At 32.7% G+C, this 22,533-nt stretch overlaps 1 protein-coding gene across 3 annotated transcripts in view; it reads left to right on the forward strand.

Annotated features, from left to right (window-relative positions):
- LOC138711705 (retinol-binding protein pinta-like) overlaps positions 1-18,610 on the forward strand; it is an 82,258-nt gene extending 63,648 nt beyond the window's left edge. For all 3 annotated transcript variants that reach the window (XM_069842852.1, XM_069842854.1, XM_069842853.1), the window contains 3 exons: positions 6,215-6,325; positions 16,115-16,220; positions 17,337-18,610. In XM_069842852.1, coding sequence (XP_069698953.1) covers positions 6,215-6,325; positions 16,115-16,220; positions 17,337-17,488 — 369 coding nt within the window. In that variant the 3' untranslated portion in view covers positions 17,489-18,610. The remainder of the gene's footprint in view (positions 1-6,214; positions 6,326-16,114; positions 16,221-17,336) is intronic.
- The last annotated feature ends 3,923 nt before the right edge of the window (positions 18,611-22,533 follow it).

A 22,533-nucleotide genomic window follows, 5' to 3' on the forward strand; every position in this document is an offset into this window, starting at 1 on the left:
AATATCTCAAACCCCTGAAGTACCAGAACTTCGGGTGCAACGCCGTGCTCTATAGGCAACTTCTCTGCCTTAGCCGTGTGGTATGTGACCTACTCTCCAGGCGTATAGACCCTATGCGAACATGCGTATATACTTTTGTGCGAGATCGTATTTGCTTTGTTTCCGCACAAAACCAATCCGCGGAAAGTCTAAAATTCCACATTCAGTATTCCCAACCTTACACATACAACAATTTCCCTCTTCTTACCGCTTAAGTGACATATTGATTTTACTGCTTTAGGCTTTTAACATATTATTTTTAGACACGTTCAATATAGTAATAATTATAAATTGGAAACTTACCACTGCAATTTCACCTAAATTGCACTGTTATTTATTATTGTTTTTAAATATTTGCAAAAATTAAGTAAACTCTACAAATCCACTAAAGTTACTGCATTCGTGATGCAAGTAATATTAAGGAAGCCGTGAAAAAATCAACAAGATTCCATAGACTGGGAGAAAAAAAAAAGACAGACGTATATCACGACCTGCTGGAGTAAGTAAACACAGAAAACATTTTAAAGCAACAATGTTGAAGTTAGATATTTTTGTTTTGCAAATTTGCCGTCATTGAACAGAAACCAAGATGGAGATTTCATTGCAACTAATTAGAAATTCCTCTTTCAGGTATGTAATAAACGATCTTCGCACAAAATAATGTACGATACATGAGCGGTATGTTTGCTTTCAATTCTCGGAAATTAAAAAAGCTCAACTACGTTTCGCTTTTTCAAACTTTTCCTCGAACATAAAAACTTCAACATACCGCTCTTGTAACGCATATTACTATTGTTGCGGATTGCATATAACCATTTACACAACACCGCCTTTAAGTACGTCAGCTGGGCAGTGACACACTTCTGCCAGCGTCCATACACTTCTGAAACATTCCTGCAGCCCATCTTTGATCACTTCCCGCAGAGCTACCAACAGAGAACAGTTTTTTTCAGCTTTTCTCAAATTTACCATTTTGGACTATAGCCCTACTGAAAAGGAGCGATTCACTTAACATGAAGAGTTAATTTTAATTCTGATGTTAAAGACGACAGGTCTGTTAATTAACTCTCCACATCTTCTCTACAAAATCAACTGCCCTCAATTATTTTCCGACAAGGAAGTGGAGTAGTATGTTTGTCCTATATTATCTTAATCAGTTTCCATAGCAACCATATGCCTCTACTTGTGAAACTAAGGGTGGAATTCATAGTCGTCACTTATAATATAAGTGAACCCTTAAGTAATAAGTGTTTGCTTATAATAAGGGAACCCTTAAGTCAATTCCGAATTCATAGACAACACTTATTTTCACGTAATGAGTGCTCACAGCTGCCGGACATGACGTCATAACAAAAGCTGACTCTCATTGAACTAATCGAAAGCAGCTCTACATGTGGAGTTGCTATAACAACCAGTTATCAATATTATTGTACTCAATAAGTTATATACAGCAATAGTTTCATGATATGTTAAATTCTAGTTGTATGATAGTTATAGTTATAATCAGATATCCTACTGATTGGAACACATGTTCTGTAGTGGTGAATTACTTAAATAAATAAATTAAATATATATTATTTTAATGTACCGAAGTACATATGATATTTCCATGCAGATATTCTGCGTCATCATACGATGAAAGAGTATTGGAACGGAGTATTGGCTTAGTGGATAAAGCATCAGCACGTAGAGCTGAATACCCGGGTTCAAATCCCGGCGCCGGAGAGAATTTTTCTCCGTTCCAATACTCTTTCATGATGACGCAGAATATCTGCATGGAAATATCATATGTACTTCGTTACATTAAAATAATATATATATATATATATAAATATATGATATGCGTAAATCACTTCGTGATTTAAGACGGCGCTTATTCCGTCGGATCCCGGCCAACTAGTCACTCATACCGAGTGCACCTCAGCACATGTGTGGACTTCGGTCATGCGTTCATAGACATCTATGACGTAGTGCAGAGGGCGGCCACTAGAGGGAACCCAAGAGTTGGAGCTTAATCTGAGACGATTCTAACCGGCGTCGGAGTTGTATCCGGTGTGGCTTAGTGGATAAAGCATCAGCACGTAGAGCTGAAAACCCGGGTTCAAATCCCGGCGCCGGAGAGAATTTTTCTCCGTTCCAATACTCTTTCATCGTAAATAAATTAAGCCTATTATGCCTACTATATAAGACTGTATATTGAATTTATTAATGTAGAGTTATATTTACTCTGTAATTTGCCAATTATAGCTACATTTCACATTTTTGGCTATGATATCTATACTTCACTCTTTTTTATTTATTTTATTTGGTATTTTTTCATTTATATCTATATCTGTGTCTTTTATTTAGGTAGTATCTACTTGTTTTTTTTTTTTTAATTTTTAATTTGTATTTACACTTGGATCTGTTTTATCTCTTTTTCCATGTTATACGCAATTCTATGTTTTTTTTAACAAATATCTGTACTGTCTATAGTAATTGGGGCTTTGCCCTGTTATAAATATAAATAAATAAATAAATAAATAAATAAATAAATAAATAAATAAATAAATAAATACCGGTAGGTAAATAAGTTAATAAATAAATACCGGTAGGTAAGTAAGTAAGTAAATAAATAAATAACGGAGTATTGGCTTAGTGGATAAAGCATCAGCACGTAGAGCTGAAAACCCGGGTTCAAATCCCGGCGCCGGAGAGAATTTTTCTCCGTTCCAATACTCTTTCATCGTAAATAAATTAAGCCTATTATGCCTACTATATAAGACTGTATATTGAATTTATTAATGTAGAGTTATATTTACTCTGTAATTTGCCAATTATAGCTACATTTCACATTTTTGGCTATGATATCTATACTTAACTCTTTTTTATTTATTTTATTTGGTATATTTTCATTTATATCTATATCTGTGTCTTTTATTTAGGTAGTATCTACTTGTTTTTTTTTTTAATTTTTAATTTGTATTTACACTTGGATCTGTTTTATCTCTTTTTCCATGTTATACGCAATTCTATGTTTTTTTTTAACAAATATCTGTACTGTCTATAGTAATTGGGGCTTTGCCCTGTTATAGATATAAATAAATAAATAAATAAATAATTAAATAAATAAATAAATATCAGTAGGTAAATAAGTTAATAAATAAATACCGGTAGGTAAGTAAGTAAGTAAATAAATAAATAACGGAGTATTGGCTTAGTGGATAAAGCATCAGCACGTAGAGCTGAAAACCCGGGTTCAAATCCTGGCGCCGGAGAGAATTTTTCTCCGTTCCAATACTCTTTCATCGTAAATAAATTAAGCCTATTATGCCTACTATATAAGACTGTATATTGAATTTATTAATATAGAGTTATATTTACTCTGTAATTTGCCAATTATAGCTACATTTCACATTTTTGGCTATGATATCTATACTTAACTCTTTTTTATTTATTTTATTTGGTATTTTTTCATTTATATCTATATCTGTGTCTTTTATTTAGGTAGTATCTACTTGTTTTTTTTTTATTTTTAATTTGTATTTACACTTGGATCTGTTTTATCTCTTTTTCCATGTTATACGCAATTCTATGTTTTTTTAACAAATATTTGTACTGTCTATTGTAATTGGGGCTTTGCCCTATTATAGATATAAATAAATAAATAAATAAATACCGGTAGGTAAATAAGTTAATAAATAAATACCGGTAGGTAAGTAAGTAAGTAAATAACTATGAATTTGGCTAGAGCAACAACTTCGAATTGATCTGAAAACGATATCGTTTCTTAAATTCCATTCACTATACATTTCCAGAGGATTCTCCATGTCTCTAATATACCTTTTTGGGACACGTGTATTTTCCTCATTTCGTTCAACAAACTCCACAAAATCCTCAAAATCATTCTCAGTATACATTTTGAAAATGAGTGGTCACTTAAGGGTACAGATCAGCTCACTTAAGTAATCACTCATTGTGTGAATGAGGGACAACTATGAATTAGAAATGAGTATAAGTAACCACTTAAGGGTTCACTCATTTATAAATGACGACTATGAATTCCGCTCTTAGTCTTCAGTTTACAATTCGCTTGCGAAATGAATGTAACAAAAAAGTCCGCAAACATTACGAGAATCTAATGACATTAGAATGTCGATAACAGAAATACGTGATCAGCAGAGACTAAAGATTAACCACCATACATTGTTGCGACATTTCACAATAACCCATACACTTGGACTAGATCGAATGAGGCTAAAGAAATTGCTGTAAATTAGCTAAGCAGTCATTTGTTATACTAAAAATTTAAACTAGAAGGCTATTCATTAAGTAATGAAAAAAATCTGACTAACACTAATTTCACGCACCACAAATCCCGTAGAATAGCATTGAAATCGAATAGCCAACGACTTACGTCACCAATAAGAGGGTAGAATTTGGAAATTCCGGTTATGGAACGTCGACATTTCTAGTCTCTTCTTGTCAGGTATTGGGATTCGTTACAGTTTTTTATAAAAGGTTACTAAAATTTTACGACCTGATCCGGAGATGACTGTTTACGAAATATTTTTATATCAAAGTGAAAGTGGACTGTCTTTAATTGAAAATCTATGGGATATTATAAAAAAACATAAATATCCAAAATTCGAATTAACTAGCAAATTATTTTGTTTAGAAGATTAATGTACGAATACAACATTGTTAATGAGTGCAGTGGACTTTGTCTTAACTGCTAACGTGTTTTAATCAATTCACATAACGTCTAGGTACTAACAGAAAAAACTTCAACTTTGTTTGCTAATCTTAAGCTGTGTTATGTTCCACGCTTCGACATTGTGAAAAAGTTTCATTAATTTTTTCTCTTACAAGGTGGGTGAAAGGGTGATAGCATTTGACATCCCCCCTTTACTGTAATCCGCTCTCAGTCACTGGATAATGGTACAGAATCTGTTAACAGTCTCAACGACCTTTGAATATTTCATTACATGTCGATTAAAGAATACAATTTGGATTTTTGTATTAATTAATGACTGAGACTTCAAACAATATATTTTGGATTTTCTCTAGAAGTCCAGATAGGCCACTATTTTCCTTTAAACCAGTAAAGTTCTTGCTAATTATACAGATATAAACTTCGAAAATTAAAATGAAACATATTTTTAACATTGATCTAGATGGGAATGTCAAGAGGGAAAAAAAATCGACTCAAATTCTGCAATGTCGTATTAACCAATCTTTACATTATTAGTGTTATTTTACATACTTCAAATACTGACTACTAAGTAGGTAGGAAATCAGTATTTTGTCTGTGTTTGTAAATCTTACAATTGCTCACATAAGCATATGAATGTTATATTTATTTCAGAGACTCAACGCACAAATTAATATTTAATATTTGAGGAGAAAAATTCGCTCCGGCGCCGGGGATCGAACCCGGGTCCTTGGTTCTACGTACCAAGCGCTCTGACCACTTTCTGTAGGACAAATTAATAAATCTATAATATTAACGTACAAAGTTATTATTTAAGAATGCACCCATTTTAAACGAAAATAAAACTATACTTTCTTAGGCACGATTATATGTGTTTCACCAGATGATGAAAATTATTCCACTCATTATAACGTACAGGGTTATTGAGAAAAATACAACTCATTTTTAACGAAAATAAGAAGGAAAAATGTTATGTTTTATTTAACGACGCTCGCAACTGCAGAGGTTATATCAGCATCGCCGGATGTGCCGGAATTTTCTCCCGTAGGAGTTCTTTTACGTGTCAGTAAATCTACTGACATGAGCCTGTCGCATTTAAGCACACTTAAATGCCATCGACCTGGCCCGGGATCAAAACCGCAACCTTGGGCATAGAAGGCCAGTGCTATACCAACTCGCCAACCAGGTCGACAATAAGAAGGATATTTTCATAGATACTATTATGTATCTTTCGCCTGATGACAGAAAAATTCCGCAACGCAATTCATTAAATTTTTTCATTAAGTTTTAATATCTAGGTAACATAGTTTAAATCACAACTCTCCGACGTAAAAATTTTTGTATGTTGAAGTATACAAAATCTGGATTATTACTAGTACTTGACGATTATTTTTAATTGTTTTAGATTCTTGCAACAGCTTAAAGAAACAAAGCAGTAGCTAAGTCTAATAATATATTTATTTTTATTTCCTGTGCTTTCAGAATTGTTTCAACTTAAGAATACGCTCAATTCACATTGTCAACGCTCCTCCCTACATCAACATGCTCATGGGGATTGCGAAAGCCGTGCTACGACCGAAGATATTCAAACGGGTAAGTTAAAAGTCAAATTGTGTAATACATTTTCATGCATTGTAGAAGTGTTTGGTTTATTATATATAATAGATCACAGACACATTACATACAACAATTTTACACAAAGATATATAATTATTTAAATACAATTTGTACGTTTTACCTATTAACATATTTGTTTTGTCTTGCACTAGCTTTCAGTTATTGTGCAAGACTCAACTCATTCTAGAATATTGGTACCATCAGTATTGGTTTACCTTCCTAAGATGTACTTCCCTCTTCACTCTGCAATGTGCAGCTAGCGTATCTAAATCATCTCTAATTCTAATTTCTTCCATACCTCTTTCCTTACAAAAGTATTTATACAGTTCATACAAGCTCTCTCTCGTAGGCAAGCCTTCATTCCTTAATTTTATTTCATAATATTCTTTTGACGTACCTTCAAAACTATTAAATTTAGAAATAAAAAAGATAGCCAAATAATTTCTAACTAAGTCAAATATGTTATTATCTGTGAGTCTAGACAAAGCGTACCTTCCAAACTTGAATTTATTAGTCAGCTCAGTAACTGTACTTTCCCTTAATGCTTCCTTCCTTCTATTTTTTAATTTTGCAATCATCTCCGGTATTTTATTTTCCGTGTATTTGTTTATTATTAAGGGATGTTGACTTTCCTCGTATTTCTCCATACATCTACACTTGTTACTTTCTTCCATGCATAATTTTACATCTATAACAAGAAAAAGAAAGAACCATATATACACATACACTACAATTGTTTCACTATTTATTTATATATTTCTTAATTACTTTCGTTCACATCTATTTCCTTTATTCTATCCATTCTAATTTTTTTAACCAAAAAAAGATATAAACCTAATTGCTTTTGCAATTTTATGTTATTAATGTTCATGAGCTTTTTTATAGCTATTACATTTTCATGCATTGTATAATCAGAAAAAATATATCGTAGTTATACAGTGTATGTTAAATTAAAAACTATAACCTTAACTTTATCCTAAAGAAAATAGATGAGGATTGGAAAAAGAGAAGCTTATTCAGTAATCTTTACATGAAATAATGAGTCATAGCCATAATAGGAGAAGAAATGTCAGAAGGAAATTAAATTCGGAGAGGCGTTCGTCAAGAATGCTATTTATCACCTGCCCTGTTCAACGTCTACTTGGAGGATTTAGTAAAGAACTGTTTTCATAACATGGGAGTAGTGATAGTAGGAGAAAGAAGAATAAAGTGCACAAGATTTGCCGATGATATGGTATTATTAGCAGAAAAAGAGACGATACTAAGCGATATGCTATTGGAGATAAATGATAGTTGTGAGCAATATGGGATGAAGATAAATGAAAAAAAGACGAAAACCATGGTCATAGGAAGAAAAATAAAGAAGGTAAACTTGCAAATTCTAATTTCTGGCAGTAGAACAAGTGGACAGCTACAAATACTTGGGGTGTACTATAAGCAGTAACATGAGCTGCTGCCAGGAAGTCAAAAGGAGGATAGCAATGTCAAAGGAAGCTTTTAATAAAAAGGAGCATCTTCTGCTAACCTCTGTAGAAAAAAAAAACTAAGGAAGAGACTAGTGAAGTGCTTTGTTGTGGATTGTAGCATTTCATGGGGCTGAAATACTGACATCACGACGAAATGAAGAGAAACGAATAGAAGCATATAAATGTGTATATAGAGGAGAATGGAACGAGTGAGGTGGACAGACAGAGTAAGAAATGAAGCTGTGTTGGAAAGAGTGGGTGAAGAAAGAATGATGCTGAAACTGATCAGGAAGAGGAAAAGGAATCGGTTGGGTCACTGGCTGAGAAGAAACTGCCTACTGAAGGATGCACTGGAAGGAATGGTGAACGGGAGAAGAGTTCGGGGCAGAAGAAGATATCAGATGATAGACGACATTAAGATATATGGATCATATGAGGAGACAAAGAGGAAGGCAGAAAATAGGAAAGATTGGAGAATGCTGGGTTTGCAGTGGAAGATTTGCCCTTTGACAGAGCACTGAATGAACTTATACACAGGGTCATCGATTTGGAAATGTATAATATAAAAACGCTGTAACTTGAGAACGATTACTGTTTATTTTTCAGTTATCTGCAAATATACTCCAGAGGGATGGGGATTTTAATCACATTATACTTCAAAATCTCCACTTTTGTGTACACAACACAATTCATATCGTGAGTGTGATCTATCCCATGCGCGATCTTACATCTCAGGGCAATTTTATCAAAACGTGAGATAATTTTTTAGGTAATCTATAGCTCTGGATTGCTGTGCATAAAATATATCTTTCTTCACAAAACCCCAAACAAAAAAATCGGGTACTGTCAAGTAAAAAGAATTTGGAGACCACGTAATTAGCCCAAGGCTACTACAAGAGTTGACGATTTTCCCCCAGAATAATTTAACATTTTACAGTTTCAAGAATATACTTCTCGAATTGAATATTCGTGAAAATGTAAAATGTTAAATTATTCTGGGGGAAAAATCGTATTAGATCTAATCAACTATTATGAAACTGTAAGTCTTCAATTTCGCATACTATAATTGTACTATTGGTTTTTTTATTTTTTTTTTAATTATGTATTTAATTTCCAATTTTGAGCCATTTCTTGTAATACCTCCTTATTGCCAATTGTTGTTAGTAAATAATGCATTTAATTCGTAAATTTCAAGTCATCTCGTAATGTAGCTATTTATTGCTTTTAAAATAATGTGTTTAAAAACTATTTTATTTTTATTTATATATATTTCTTCCTATAACCATTACAGGTTGCCACTGACAAAGAGTACCATGATACAATAAGTATAGACAAATGTCTTGAGGATTTATGAAACATATTTTTGTTGTTACAATGAAAAATTATAAATTGAAATAGATTGAAACACAAAATAATATACGAAGTAACGTCAAGAAGGTGTGAACTACAGTCCCTTTGAATGATGCCTGAAAATAGCTATTGATCCTTTGCGTGTTCGTTTTTAAAATAATGAGTTTAATCTGTAACTACAGTCAATGTATTGTTATTAGTATCTCTTTGCTGTCACCTATTGCTTTAAAAAGAATGCATTTAATTTGTAATCTTAAGTCATTTTTTTTAGATTCCTTTATTGTACTGTTTTCATTTGTTTTTAAATCTTTTGTATTGCCCCTACTATTATATATTGCCCTTCAAGAATTTCGCTATTCGTTAGTTATAAGTCATTACTTGTGTTATTATTTTAATCATTGTACTTGTTCCTGAATCACGTATGTGACTTGTAACCGTAAATCATTGCTTGTAGTATCCCTTCATTACTCTTAACTGTTTCATTGTTAATGAATTAAGTATTAATTGGAAAGTGAAAGCCGAACTTTGTTATATTAATCTACTATTGATTACCTTTTTAGGTCGTGTATTTACTCTGAAACGGTTAGACATTCTTGTATATCTTTTGCATTGATTATTCCTCAAACATCTCTTTAATCTTTAACAGGATCCATTCTTTCATTAAGGTGCATTCTTCTTACATAATTCATGTAAATTGTAACTGTGACCACTATTTTATGTTATCGCTTTACTATTGTTTATTGGTTATAAAATATGTATTTTGATGCCAACTATAACCCTAATATACCTTACTTACTTACAAATGGCTTTTAAGGAACCCGAAGGTTCATTGCCGCCCTCACATTAGCCCGCCAGCGGTCCCTATCCTGTGCAAGATTAATCCAGTCTCTATCATCATACCCCACCTCCCTCAAATCCATTTTAATATTATCCTCCCATCTACGTCTCGGCCTCCCTAAAGGTCTTTTTCCCTCCGGTCTCCCAACTAACATTCTATATGCATTTCTGGATTCGCCCATACGTGCTACATGCCCTGCCCATCTCAAACGTCTGGATTTAATGTTCAGGTGAAGAATACAATGCGTGCAGTTCTGTGTTGTGTAACTTTCTCCATTCTCCTGTAACTTCATCCCGCTTAGCCCCAAATATTTTCCTTAGCACCTTATTCTCAAACACCCTGAACCTATGTTCCTCTCTCAGAGTGAGAGTCCAAGTTTCACAACCATACAGAAGAACCGGTAATATAACTGTTTTATACATTCTAACTTTCAGTTTTTGGACAGCAGACTGGATGATAAGAGCTTCTCAACCGAATAATAACAGGCATTTCCCATATTTATTCTGCGTTTAATTTCCTCCCGAGTGTAATTTATATTTGTTACTGTTGCTCCAAGATATTTGAATTTTTCCACCTCTTCGAAGGATAAATCTCCAATTTTTATATTTCCATTTCGTACAATATTCTGGTCACGAGACATAATCATATACTTTGTCTTTTCGGGATTTACTTCCAAACCGATCGCTCTACTTGCTTCAAGTAAAATTTCCGTGTTTTCCCTAATCGTTTGTGTATTTTCTCCTAACATATTCACGTCATCCGCATAGACAAGAAGCTGATGTAACCCGTTCAATTCCAAACCCTGCCTGTTATCCTGAACTTTCCTAATGGCATATTCTAGAGGGTGAAATAGGGTTTATTAAATTGGATAATAAAAAAACAGTTGACGTAAACTGTTACTAAATATATCCTGAACTTCTTTCCCTTTATGAAGTGTTGCACCATTTTGCTGGGATACTATATCCATGTGGATATTTTTGTCGCAGCTGTGGTGTGAAGAGCAAAGAAATTTGATCACTTCTGCACATTGCGTAATGCCTAACACGCGTAAGTCAATCAATTCGTGGCATGTTAACAGACCCACTTTCCTTAGACATACGATACCGGCTTGTAATTCGCAACTCGTCGATCACCATACTCACGTCGAAAATAATGTTGAACTGATGTTGTACCTATCTATACTAATAATAAATCTGTAGCCGAAATTTTTCTGGTAATTTTCGATATTCCAAAAATAATTGGTCCTAACATATATAATTAACCAGCCTGAAATTGAAAATCGCTTTTTTTTTATTTTTGTTTGTATGTCTGTCTGTCTGTCTGTCTGTATGTTTGTTACCTTTTCACGCGATAATGGATGAACGGATTTCGATGAAATTTGGAATATAAATTAACTTCGTTGTAACTTACATTTTAGGCTATATGGCATTCAAAATACATTATTTAAAAGGGGGTTATAAGGGGGCCTGAATTAAATAAATCGAAATATCTCGCTTATTATTGATTTTTGTGAAATATGTTACATAACAAAAGTTTCTTTAAACATAATTTCCGATAAGTTGTATTCCTTGAAAAATTTTGATAGGACTGATATTTAATGAGATAAATGAGTTTTAAAATTAAAATAACTGCCATCTAAGGCCGTGTAATGAATTAAAAAACAAATGACTTCGTCTATAAGGGGCCTTGGACAGCAACAATCGAAAGCTATGAAAGATAGCCTACAGAGAATGTTTCTGTGTTTGTATGAAGTAATATCGGAAGCTAAATTAACCGATTTGTACATAATTAATTATTATTTCACCATTGGAAAGTGTAGTTTCTCTAGATGGACATAATGCTATAATGTTATTACAGTAACTTCTGATATAATATAATATAATATAATATAATATAATATAATATAATATGATATAATATAATATAATAATGTAATATGCAATGTAATATTATATAATATAATTTAAGTTATTTGAAGGGTTCACAACCATAGTGGGCCAAGCGCCATTTACTGAATACGTAGAAAACAAAGGTTAAAATTAAGTTATTACCATAATTCAATGGAAACCTATAACAAGTATAATAAAATATACACATTAAATCTAAATGATGTCAATCTTCATTAAGCTATGGTTGCATGTAATAAAAATTAAGAAACATGTTAAAGGAATTGTCATTGCACCAAATGAGTGTCTCTGGACCAAAATGATCGCATTTTAATTATTTGAATACAATTTAAATTAAGTAACATATTAAACGATTTATCCTTCTATCAAACACGAATGTTCCCTGGATCAAATGTCCTATTTTAATTATGTAATTACTTTATATTTATTTCTAACGGGTGCAGCGGAGCGCACGGGTACGGCTAGTATTCTATAAAAGCAAAACATGCATTAGGTGGTTGCTTAGCAATTAACGGAATTTTGCTTCTTTAGTCGTTGAAGAGATATAATCTGACTTCTTTTGATTGTAAAACAATGTGTTTTAACATCATATTGAAACTGAAATAGCTTTATATCACTCTTACTATATCATATTCACGTCTTTTTTTTTACTTCGCCACAGGATCAGACTGAATATGGTGAAAACAGCGTGGAAATATACATAAAAATATATGCCATTCTATTATGTCGTATGATCTTGAATGCTCGAGATCAGTGTTTAGATTCTGAATAGTTAAGACATAATTTGTAATACGACAGGTACAAATGACTACTCCCGTGTTTTTCCTCTCCTATTTCTATAATTAATTGTACCCTTACCATCACGCAAAACAGTAAAAATGTAGAAAGATTTTACATAATTTTTCACACCGTTGCGATGTCATTGAATACGTCGAAACATTACATAACATTAATGTACTTTTTGGCGAGTGTTTGACGTTGAATGAAGTCTGTCACTTAGTTTACTGATGGATGAATACGAAAACGCTAGCGGGGTACCGCGAAAGCTGACGTACTTGAACACGCGATAAGTCAGTAAACATGAAACATTAAACCTGTATGCAAATTAAGCAGTAAATACGGTATAAAGATTTATTTAAGTTATACGAAATTTGCTTCACTGTATATCAAATATATTATCATAACCTGAATACGAAAAGCATCCAACAATTAATTTTTTACAAACTTGACTGCCTATTAATCAAATCATGTTGTAAATCAAACACCGGTAAGTACATTTTAAGGATCTTTCAAAATCTACAATCACATTTCACGTATCAGAAGCAATTTTTAATTTTTGGACTAAAATGTATTAAAGCAGATGGATTGCTATAAACTGTGACGTCAGAAACTAAAACAAGATGTCGGCGCATGGAATTAATACGAAACTCCAAAGATCGTTGTGCGACCTAACTCTAATACTGCTCGAAATGTTGAATATCTTTAATGTAAGGTACTTCAGCTGTCACAGGACAACACATATTGCAACTTCATAACCTCACATTACAGAAATGGACAAAACGTAATAGGCTACAATGTTCGTGTATACGTGTATATGGTATGGCCATAATGTCATTCGTCATGATCTAAACATTTCAACTGTAAAAGAAGAAATCTCTACCAATCGAGTTGACTCAGACGGTAACGTTTGAGACGTTCGGGAGTCCCGGGTTGAAACACCGTAGTCGACCAATGCTACTGGGGTTCTTCATGGTTTCCCTCAATCGCAAAGGCAAATGTCAGATTGTATATCGAGAGGCAAGAGATTGAGCTCCAATGTTCGGAAAAGTCCTCACTACATTTACAATCAGATCTCATGCTTAACTGGGGGAGGTGTGACTACATAAACTCTTGTAACAAAGACAGCAGAGCAGGTTTAGCGTGGCTAAGATTGGGGGCATGGAAGGGTAATACATTTGTCAACGAAGAAGGGGAGCGTCTTTGTCCGCTTTGCAGAGAAAAGGACTCCTATAAACATATTTTATTACTGTGTGTCGAATTGGAACATGTACGGAGAAAATATCTACCACCCTCGATGCTAAGTCAGAATAGGAGTTCGCTTGCATGTGTTGACCTCATGGGGAATAGAGAATACGAACAAAAGACTTGGTTGTTCCTCTTGAAGACGAGACAGATTAGAACTTCAGCTGTTGAAGTTTGTGACACGAACTGAGGAAGGGATAATAGTATCTACCCAACTGTACACTTTCATGTCTTTTAGGTTAGGCTATACAGGGACATCATTTTATTTTTACTTCAATTTTTATTGTACCTGAGTTTTTGAATGTACTTCACTCCCACCCCTTCTACTAAGGAAGTTCCGACTCCACACAGAACCAAGACCGCAGATAGTAAGCAGTACTGAGTTACTGAGTATAGTACGTTCCAGAAATATGTTCGCGTTTTCCAGTGACGAAAGAGCTTTCAATATTGAATCATATTTTCGTACAGGTACTGTCCGTTTGCCTACGTCGCATCCCGATTTCCCCCACCTGCTTCTGCTCGCCCCTCTGTAAAAGCTGGGCTGTCTTAGCTCTTTTCTGAAAACATTAATTTCTCTTAGGAACTGGACGTTTACGTAATATTATACAGCTGTTTAATTTAACTTAAATAAAAGGGCCTCGTTAAGTAATTAACTGTCACGTGATTTCCTCCCTTTCTACAATCCTGCGGCATAACCACTTGAACGGACAGTAGATAGCATGTCTGAGTAATTTTATATTTTCGGGTCGGGCAGAAGTGAAGATTGAATTCACAGTACGTAGAGTAGGTACAGAATTATTTCAACATGAGTTACTAGTACGAAAGACGAAACTGGCAATTGGAATTAGATGCAATAGTCTATAGTGCGATAAATATGCACAAAAGAACTGAAGCCTGTATCGAAATGAACGGCCACCATTTTCAAAATTGTGTTTAAATATCCATATTATGATTATTTTTCAGTTTAACTTCTTTCTCTATATTGTACGGTAATGTGCTGTAGACAGTATACACTGCATAATGAATACGTTCGCATGGATAACTCACTTCGTGAGTAAAAACACTTATTCTTAATACAGTACCTGATTAAAGAAAAACCTAATGAAAATTATCAAACTCAAAATCGCGATATTTCCTAGTTTACGTAAATGGATGAACTACTTTTCTTCCATCCTATACCTAGTAGAGTGATTTGTGTTTTACGCCAGTATCATCGAACTCTAGTCTTGGAGGGGGGAGCAAGCGGTGTTTCCGGTTCCCTAAAGGTATAGATAGGTTAATATTACAAATGTTAGTAAGAATAAAATGATGTCCCTGTATTATATCATATGTTTTGTTGTGACATTTTCATTTTAATATGTGTTCTTTTAGAGAGTAGTGGATATAATCATAGGTGGGGGAGGGTGAAACCTACAAAGTAGGACTTGTTTTAGGTACAAAGCACGTACGGTCAGACGACCCGTGCATTGGATTTTAGAGAAAACTATGATAATAAAAAAATCTGTATGTATAATATTACTCAATTAATCTGTCTGTCTGTCCGTCCGTCCTTGCCAAACATTGCAGGTGTGTGGTGGAAATGGGAACAAATACGGCATTTACTGATTCCTATACTTCATTCCATAATATCTGGGCCGGGATAGAACGTTTCAGACAGCCTAACTTGAAGGTAAACGTGGAATGAGACCTCTGTCATTGGTTCAATAGTTCTCTCTTCCTTTTGCCGGGAATGTTTACTTCTCCTGTCAGACATTATGGAACAAAGTATAGTTATTAACTATCGAGGAGTCCAATAAAAATTCCCAATGACATTAGCCTATCTCGGGGCTTGTACCCAAAACCCCACAAATGCAAGTCTACTGTAGATTTTATCTCTGAACCACCTTCCTTGGTTTTGAATCTTTTTTATATCCTATAGGTAATAACTATGGGCGAATCCAGAAATGCATATAGAGTGTTAGTTGGGAGACCGGAGGGAAGAAGACCTTTAGGGAGGCCGAGACGTAGATGGGAGGATAATATTAAAATGGATTTGAGGGAGGTGGGGTGTGATGATAGAGACTGGATTAATCTTGCACAGGATAGGGACCGATGGCGGGCTTATGTGAGGGCGGCAATGAACCTTCGGGTTCCTTAAAAGCCATTTGTAAGTAAGTATAGGTAATAACATTTTTACTTCCAGATTCACGTCCATGAAAATGGCATAGAAAGTCTTTCTGATCACATTCCAAAGAAATCTCTTCCTCAAGAATATGGCGGCGACGGAGGATCAGTTGCTGAAATTTGGAGTACGTACATAATCAATATTGAAGAGTTAAATTAGAAAACATATTTTTATCAAAATGTGTAATTCAATGCAAGGTAACTTAAATATCTGTTAAATGAAATGTGATTATTACCTCAATCAAATTTTATGACTAAATTGCAATTGTTTCTTTAGTCAACTGTTCGAAGACAGGTCTGAACCTCACAAATGGTACCAAGAAGGCACCACTTATGCGGCAACTAGGCCAGAAGCTAATGGTGCAGGGTGTCTAGTTTCTATCCCCCTTCATTGCATACATCGCTGACTAGCTACATATTACACTAGTCAGACTTCAGATGCATACAAACAATTGTTCTTCCTCTGACACATATCGTCAAGTGAGATGTACTGCCTGATAATAAGATGTAGCCTACATATCAGCCAGAACCTCAATCAGAGGATTATCTGCATTATGACAACAAATTTGCCACCATATGGATTAGAACTTAAATCTTGAATATCTACGATTTTTCTTGTGGAATGCCCACATCTGTGGTCAGCGCGTGTGGGCGCGAAACCAGGTGGCCCGGGTTCGAATCCCGGTCGGGGAAAGTTACCTGGTTGAGGTTTTTTCCGGGGTTTTCCCTCAACCCAATACGAGCAAATGCTGGGTAACTTTCGGTGCTGGACCCTGGACTCATTTCACCAGCATTATCACCTTCATATCATTCAGACGCTAAATAACCTAGATGTTGATACAGCGTCGTAAAATAACCCAATAAAAAAATCTTGTGGAATAGTTATGTCTGGTTTGAAAACCTTCAATTAACCTTGAAGGAACTGAACAAAAAAAAATATTATTGTCTTGCAAGATAATTTTGCCTAACATTTATATCAAATTATAGCTTGAAACGAGTAGAGAAAAAATAAAGTAGGGACAATTTAAGGATAAAGAAGCAATTATTCTAATGTAACACTTCGTCAGAAATTATCACATGAAAAGGACTCTGCTAAATCTCTGCCCTTGCAATATATTCGTTACTGACAAAAGGAGAGTTGAAAGAACTTTTCTGTGAATATAATATAATAAATATCATCGTCATCAATATAAAAATTCAATGTGACACACATAATGGTATAGGCTTATTTTCCTTTATAGATTCTTGGAAGAAGTACGTTGAAAGCCGAAGAGAATGGTTTCTGCAGCAAGACAAGCTGAAGTCTGTGGAATCCAAACGTCCAGGAAAGGCTATGAATCACGGCAATATATTTGGATTTGAAGGCTCTTTCAGACAATTAGGGTTTGATTAGTTCGGGTTAGACGAAAAAGTTACATTTGTTAAAAAAAATCTGGCTATTATTACTTAATTTACACAAAATAAATAAACGGAAAATGTCTGAAGTCCCAAAGAAAGGGTTTTAGAGTATATTAAACATATTTTTGGACGATCATGCTTTTCCCCTACCTACCACTGTTGTTTAGATGATTTGTAAATTGACAGTAACTTACGTCACCACGTTTTGGTTGCTATGCAAACAAATGAAATCACAGTGCTGTTATAACTACTTACCGCACTAGTGTGCTGGTAAATAAAAACAAATGCCTACATACTGCCTTGGCTACGACGTTCGTAAGTTTCTTATAAGGGAAAATTTTTACTTATCAAACAAATTATGCAATATTCAGTATCAAAAATATATTTATTTAAATGACGATCGTCCAAAAAATAATGTGCGATAGACGTGCGTTAACTGCGTAACAGAATCTCTGAAACTAGGCTTCTCTTTATTTTCCTTTTTCAAGTCGTTTCCTCGATTCTGTTATAATGCATTTACCATACTTGTATCGCAATATACTATATTTTGAATTACAAGTACTCGTTGAATATTTATTTGATAAATTATGATTAGTATTTAGAACTCAATTTTTCCTAAATATTACATATATAGGCCTATATATTAAGTGGAAACTTTTAGAAAAAGAATGGACAAAATTGCAACTAATTATGAGATCAATATAATGAAATTATAGATATGTTACAAAAGTTATTAAATTTACATCTTAACCAGATCTTTATGCACATCATGTAATAACCACCGCATTTTTAGAATTGTATTTATCTACAATACATCTTAATCAAATATTTTCAAGGAATTTCATCAAATTAAATAGTTACAACGAATTTTTAATGTCACAGGTCTGCAACATTAAGGATCACAAAAACTTTTCCAAAATTTATGCTACAGTAGTTATAGTTTCTTGAAGTTCTGACTTCAAAACTGAGCTTCGATTTTCTTTATAAGGTACTATTTTTCCGCAACATGCATTCAAACTATTAGCAATGTGAATGTAGCGTTACTGAATTTAATATGAAAAGTGATGAAGTGTAACATGTCCTGTAGAAAATATTAAAGGCATATTTTACAGAAACTGTTAGATTGACATAATTTATTAACAACCCACATTTCATCAAATGTTTTATACCGCCTGTTTCTCTTCATGCTGATATTACATTTGTTGCTGACCCTCTTTTTTGTGTGAGTTTCAAGAGATGTTTCTTTGTGGCCAGTGTTTTTGTTCCCAATGACTGCCCATTCGCAGAGGAGATATTAAAACTAAGCATACCCAGCCTGCTGGCTAAGAAGCATATCTAGTGTAGTATAGTGTAGTGTAGTGTAGTATAGTATTAGTATAGTATAGTATTAGTATTAGTATTAGTATAGTATAGTATTAGTATTAGTATTAGTATAGTATAGTATTAGTATATTATAATATAGTATAGTATAGTATAGTATAGTATAGTATAGTATAGTATTAGTATTAGTATTAGTATAGTATAGTATTAGTATATTATAATATAGTATAGTATAGTATAGTATACTATAGTATAGTATAGTATTAGTATTAGTATTAGTATAGTATAGTATAGTATAGTATAGCATAATATAGTATAGTATAGTATAGTATTAGTATTAGTATAGTATAGTATAGTATAGTATAGTATTAGTATAATATAGTACAGTATTAGTATAGTACAGTATTAGTATAGTATAGTATAGTATAGTATAGTATAGTATAGTATTAGTATTAGTATAGTATTGTATAGTATAGTATAGTATAGTATAGTACAGTATTAGTATAGTATAGTATAGTACAGTATAGTATAATATAGTATAATATATTATAGTATAGTATAGTATTAGTATTAGTATAGTATAGTATAGTATAGTATAGTATAGTATTAGTATTAGTATTAGTATAGTATTGTATATTATAGTATAGTATAGTATAGTACAGTATTAGTATATTACAGTATTAATATAGTATAGTATTGTTTAGTATAGTATGGTATAATATAGTACAGTATTAGTATAGTACAGTATTAGTATAGTATAGTAGAGTATAATATAGTACAGTATTAGTATAGTACAGTATTAGTATAGTATAGTATAGTATTAGTATTAGTATAGTGTAGTATTGTATAGTATAGTATAGTATAGTACAGTATTAGTATAGTACAGTATTAGTATAGTATTAGTATAGTATAGTATAGTATTAGTATAGTATAGTATAGTATTAGTATAGTATAATATAGTATTAGTGTAGTATAGTCTAATATAGTACAGTATTAGTATAGTATTAGTATAGTATAGTATAGTATTAGCATTAGTATAGTATAGTATTGTATAGTATAGTATAGTATAGTATAGTACAGTACAGTATTAGTATAGTACAATATTAGTATAGTATAGTATAATATAGTATTAGTATAGTATAGTATAGTATTAGCATAGTATAGTATAGTATAGTATAGTATAGTATAGTATAGTATAGTATTAGTATTAGTATAGTATAGTGTAGTGTAGTATAGTATAGTAATAGTATTAGTATAGTATTAGTATTAGTATAGTATAGTATTAGTATAGTATAGTATAATATAGTATAGTATTAGTGCAGTATAGTATAGCATAGCATAGTATTGTATAGTATAGTATAGTATAGTATAGTATAGTATTAGTATAGTATTAGTATAGTATAGTATAATATAGTATAGTATAGTATAGTATTAGTATAGTATAGTATAGTATTAGTATAGTATAGTATAGTATAGTATAGTATTAGTAGAGTATAGTATAGTATTAGTATAGTATAGTATAGTATAGTATAGTATTAGTATAGTATTAGTATAGTATAGTATAATATAGTATAGTATAGTATTAGTATAGTATAGTATAGTATTAGTATAGTATAGTATAGTATAGTATAGTATAATATAGTATAGTATAGTATTAGTATAGTATAGTATAGTATTAGTATAGTATAGTATAGTATAGTATAGTATTAGTATAGTATAGTATAGTATAGTATAGTATTAGTATAGTATAGTATAGTATTAGTATAGTATAGTATTAGTATAGTATATTATAGCATAGCATAGTATTGTATAATATAATATAATATAATATAATATAATATAATACGGGGACATCATTTTATTTTTACTAACATTTTTAATATTAACCTGGCTATACCTTTAAAGAACCGGAAATACCGTGTGCTACCCCCTTCCACGACTGGAGTTTGATGATACTGGTGTAAAACACAAACAAATCACTCTACTAGATATAGGAGGGAAGAAATGTAGTTCATCCATTTACGTAAACTAGGAAATATCACGATTTTGAGTTTGATAATTTTCATTAGGTTTTTGTTTAATCAAAATACAGTACAGTATTAACAATGAGTGTTTTTACTCACGAACTGAGCTGTCCATGCGGACGTATTCATTATGCAGTGTATATTATACTGTCTACAGCACATTAGCGTACAATATAGAGAATGAAGTTAAATTGAAAAATAATCATAATATGGATATTTAAACATATTTTTGAAAATGGTGGCCGTTCATTTCGATACAGACTTCATTTCTTTTGTGTATATTATCGTACTATACTGTAGACTATTGTACCTAATTCCAATTACCAGTTTCGTCCTTTGTACTAGTAACTCATGTTGAAATAATTCTGTATCTACTCTATAAAAGAGACCTTACGTACTGTAAATTCAGTCTTCACTTCTGTCCGATTCGAAAAGATAAAATTACTCAGACATGCTATCTACTGTCCGTCCAAGTGGTTTTGTTGCAGGGTCGTAGAAAGGGAGGTAATCACGTGATAGTTAATTACTTAACGAGGCCCTTTTAATTAAGTTATTTTAAACAGTTTATAATATTACGTAGACTTCCAATTCCTAACAGAAATTAATGTTCTCAGAAAAGAGCTAAGACAGCCCAGCCACTAGCCTTTACAAAGAGGCGAATAAATACTGGTGGGGAAAACCGGAATGCGAAGCGAGCAAATGGACGACAGTACCTGTGAGAAAATGATGCAATATTGAAAGCTCTTTCGTCATTGGAAAACGCGAACATATATTTGGAACGTACTGTTTACTATGACCGCAAGGCTACTATGACTGTATATGCGGTCTTGGATTTGTGTGGAGGACGGTTGAACTTCGTTAGTAGAAGGGGTGGGAGCGAAGTATATTCAAAAACTCAGGTACAATAAAAATTGAAGTAAAAATAAAATGTTGTCCCTGTAGTTTTGTATAAAAATGGTGCGTGGTGTGCCATATTATGTAGTTTCTGGCTTCAGCACACAAAAATACATAAAGGAGAGGTACTTAATTTTATTTTAAGTGGAGGAAATTATCCTACAACTCAGTTCGAAAATTTCGCAAACGTATAGACATATTACTCGAGGATTTCAGTGCAGCCCTACTGAAGGAGAAGAACACTTCGAATATCTGTTGAGGCACAGGTAAGTTGTAGGCGCAAGCCTGTTTGTTTTATAATATTTATATTGTTTACACGGATTCCCTCCAATAAACAGGTTTTAGAAAATAAAGTTACAACCGCAGAAACGGAAATCGATTTCACAGTAATCGTACGAGGGATAAAACAAAATGCCACTTAGTTTGCGATGTGAGGGAAGACACTTATATCGGGATTCTGTATTTCTGTAACGCCAAAGAGAAATTAGCAATTTTGTAAAACTCATGAAAGACAACATACAGACGTGGACAAATTATTAACAAAATTGACGATTTTTATGATAATTCTGTTTACAAAATTTGACTTTTCAATTTAGAATACAGTTGACAATTTTGCATACTTCTATCATTACAGTAGACAGAAATATGCAAAAATTCAACTGTAGTTTAAATTGAAGAGTCAAGTTTTGTAAAAAATATATAGTCTAATAAAAATATTCAATTTTGCTAATAATTTGTAAATTAGCAAAAATGTCAACTGCATTGAAGAGCCAAATTTTGTAAAAATATAAAACAAAAATCT

This window comes from Periplaneta americana, chromosome 13 (assembly GCF_040183065.1).
Source record: "Periplaneta americana isolate PAMFEO1 chromosome 13, P.americana_PAMFEO1_priV1, whole genome shotgun sequence".
Lineage (NCBI taxonomy): Eukaryota > Metazoa > Arthropoda > Insecta > Blattodea > Blattidae > Periplaneta > Periplaneta americana.